The following is a 1,553-nucleotide window of genomic DNA, read 5'->3' on the forward strand; positions in this document are numbered from 1 at the left end:
TGTAAATTTATATACTGCGTATGTAGTTCACTCAATCGCGTGCCGAAAATTTTTTTCGGACTTACAACGCAACTCTAAACGACTACCGCGGTAATATCACTTTAGTTAAATTGACAAGCAATCTAACAATTTTAGATGCTTATAGCATTTTATTGGATCTTAATAATATGTTGAAAGACATATATTAAAACTTTAACGAATATTAAAGCAATGATAAATCTATCTTGTGAAAAATAAGATTGCAAAGAATATCACAAGTTAGCGTTTCGTCCCAGCTTCTACTACTGGATTCATCAGTAAGGTAATGTAGTGGGAGCCTACCTTAGACACCTGTGTAAGTTGTTAAATCAAGATTCTATATAAAAAGATATACGCGTATTTCAGCACTTGCGAGAAACTTTCCGAATATCCATAGACCTCTGATGGCGAGTCGGCGTAATAATATTCATTTAATTATTAATTTTTTTTAAATATTTTATCGTTTCTAATCATTAAAATAAAAAACTTTTCTTTAATCAAAGAAATATATTTTCCGTTAAACATTCTGTGGCGGCTTCCAGAAGCCGCACACATCCCTGCGGAAAGGCAACCCACCGAGCAGCTACTTTCTCGAAAGCACTCGGTGGGGCCACTTTCTCGTGAGTGAAATTCTCGCGACGCGCAACTACCGCAGCGCGCACACCAGAGGGCCCGCGCCACGATGAAGATCTCGCGCAAAGAAACGATCCGGCGCCAGTACATAAGGAGCGCCAAACCGACCACCGATAGCGAGCGGCGGGCCACACAGAGGCCTCAACGGCACCGAGCAGCGGGCCAAGCAGCGACCACCGCTCCAGCAGCCTCGACCACCGAGCAACCAGCTCCAACAGCAGCCTCGACCACCGAGCAGCCAGCTTCAGCAGCAGCCTCGACCACCGAGCAGCCAGCTCCAACAGCAGCCTCGACCACCGAGCAGCCAGCTTCAACAGCAGCCTTGACCACCGAGCAGCCAGCTTCAGCAGCAACCTCGACCACCGAGCAGCCAGCCCCAGCAGCAGCCTCGACTACAGAGCAGCCAGCTTCAACGGCAGCCTCGACCACCGAGCAGCTAGCTTCAGCAGTAGCCTCGACCACCGAGCAGCCAGCCTCAACAGCAGCCTCAGCAGCAGCCTCTGCAGCAGCCTCTGCAGCAGCGGCCACAGAAGCACCATCCTTCGCAGCCCCCGCAGCCGGCACACCAAGGATCACTGTTGCTACGGCACAGCCGTCAACAGCTTCAGCACCGCCACTAGCTGCAGACATAACCGCCTAGGGTCCGGCGTGAAAGCCCGAAATAGGAACGCTCCTGAGACAGCCGAGGCAACGCCAACACGGCCTACACACCCGGCCGACACACTCGCCGACGCCACGGTCATTGACTGGTGTCGCACCCAGACACAGTCTGGAAGCTCCACGCCCTGGAGATACAGTCGCCGCGTAGGAACAGACCGTCACGCCATGGGATACATCGCCTATCGCGAGCGAATCCAATCAGTCCCTGTCAGGACCAATAAAATACCTGCTGCCAATTATAC

At 51.2% G+C, this 1,553-nt stretch overlaps 1 protein-coding gene across 1 annotated transcript; it reads left to right on the top strand.

Annotated features, from left to right (window-relative positions):
- The first annotated feature begins 700 nt into the window (after nucleotides 1–700).
- LOC108781589 (ice-structuring glycoprotein-like) lies at nucleotides 701–1,291 on the top strand. The gene has a single exon (XM_018549603.1). The coding sequence runs from the start codon at nucleotides 701–703 to the stop codon at nucleotides 1,289–1,291; it is 591 nt and encodes a 196-aa protein (XP_018405105.1).
- The last annotated feature ends 262 nt before the right edge of the window (nucleotides 1,292–1,553 follow it).

The sequence above is a fragment of the Cyphomyrmex costatus genome, unplaced genomic scaffold, assembly GCF_001594065.2.
Source record: "Cyphomyrmex costatus isolate MS0001 unplaced genomic scaffold, Ccosl1.0 scaffold84, whole genome shotgun sequence".
Classification (NCBI taxonomy): Eukaryota; Metazoa; Arthropoda; class Insecta; order Hymenoptera; family Formicidae; genus Cyphomyrmex; species Cyphomyrmex costatus.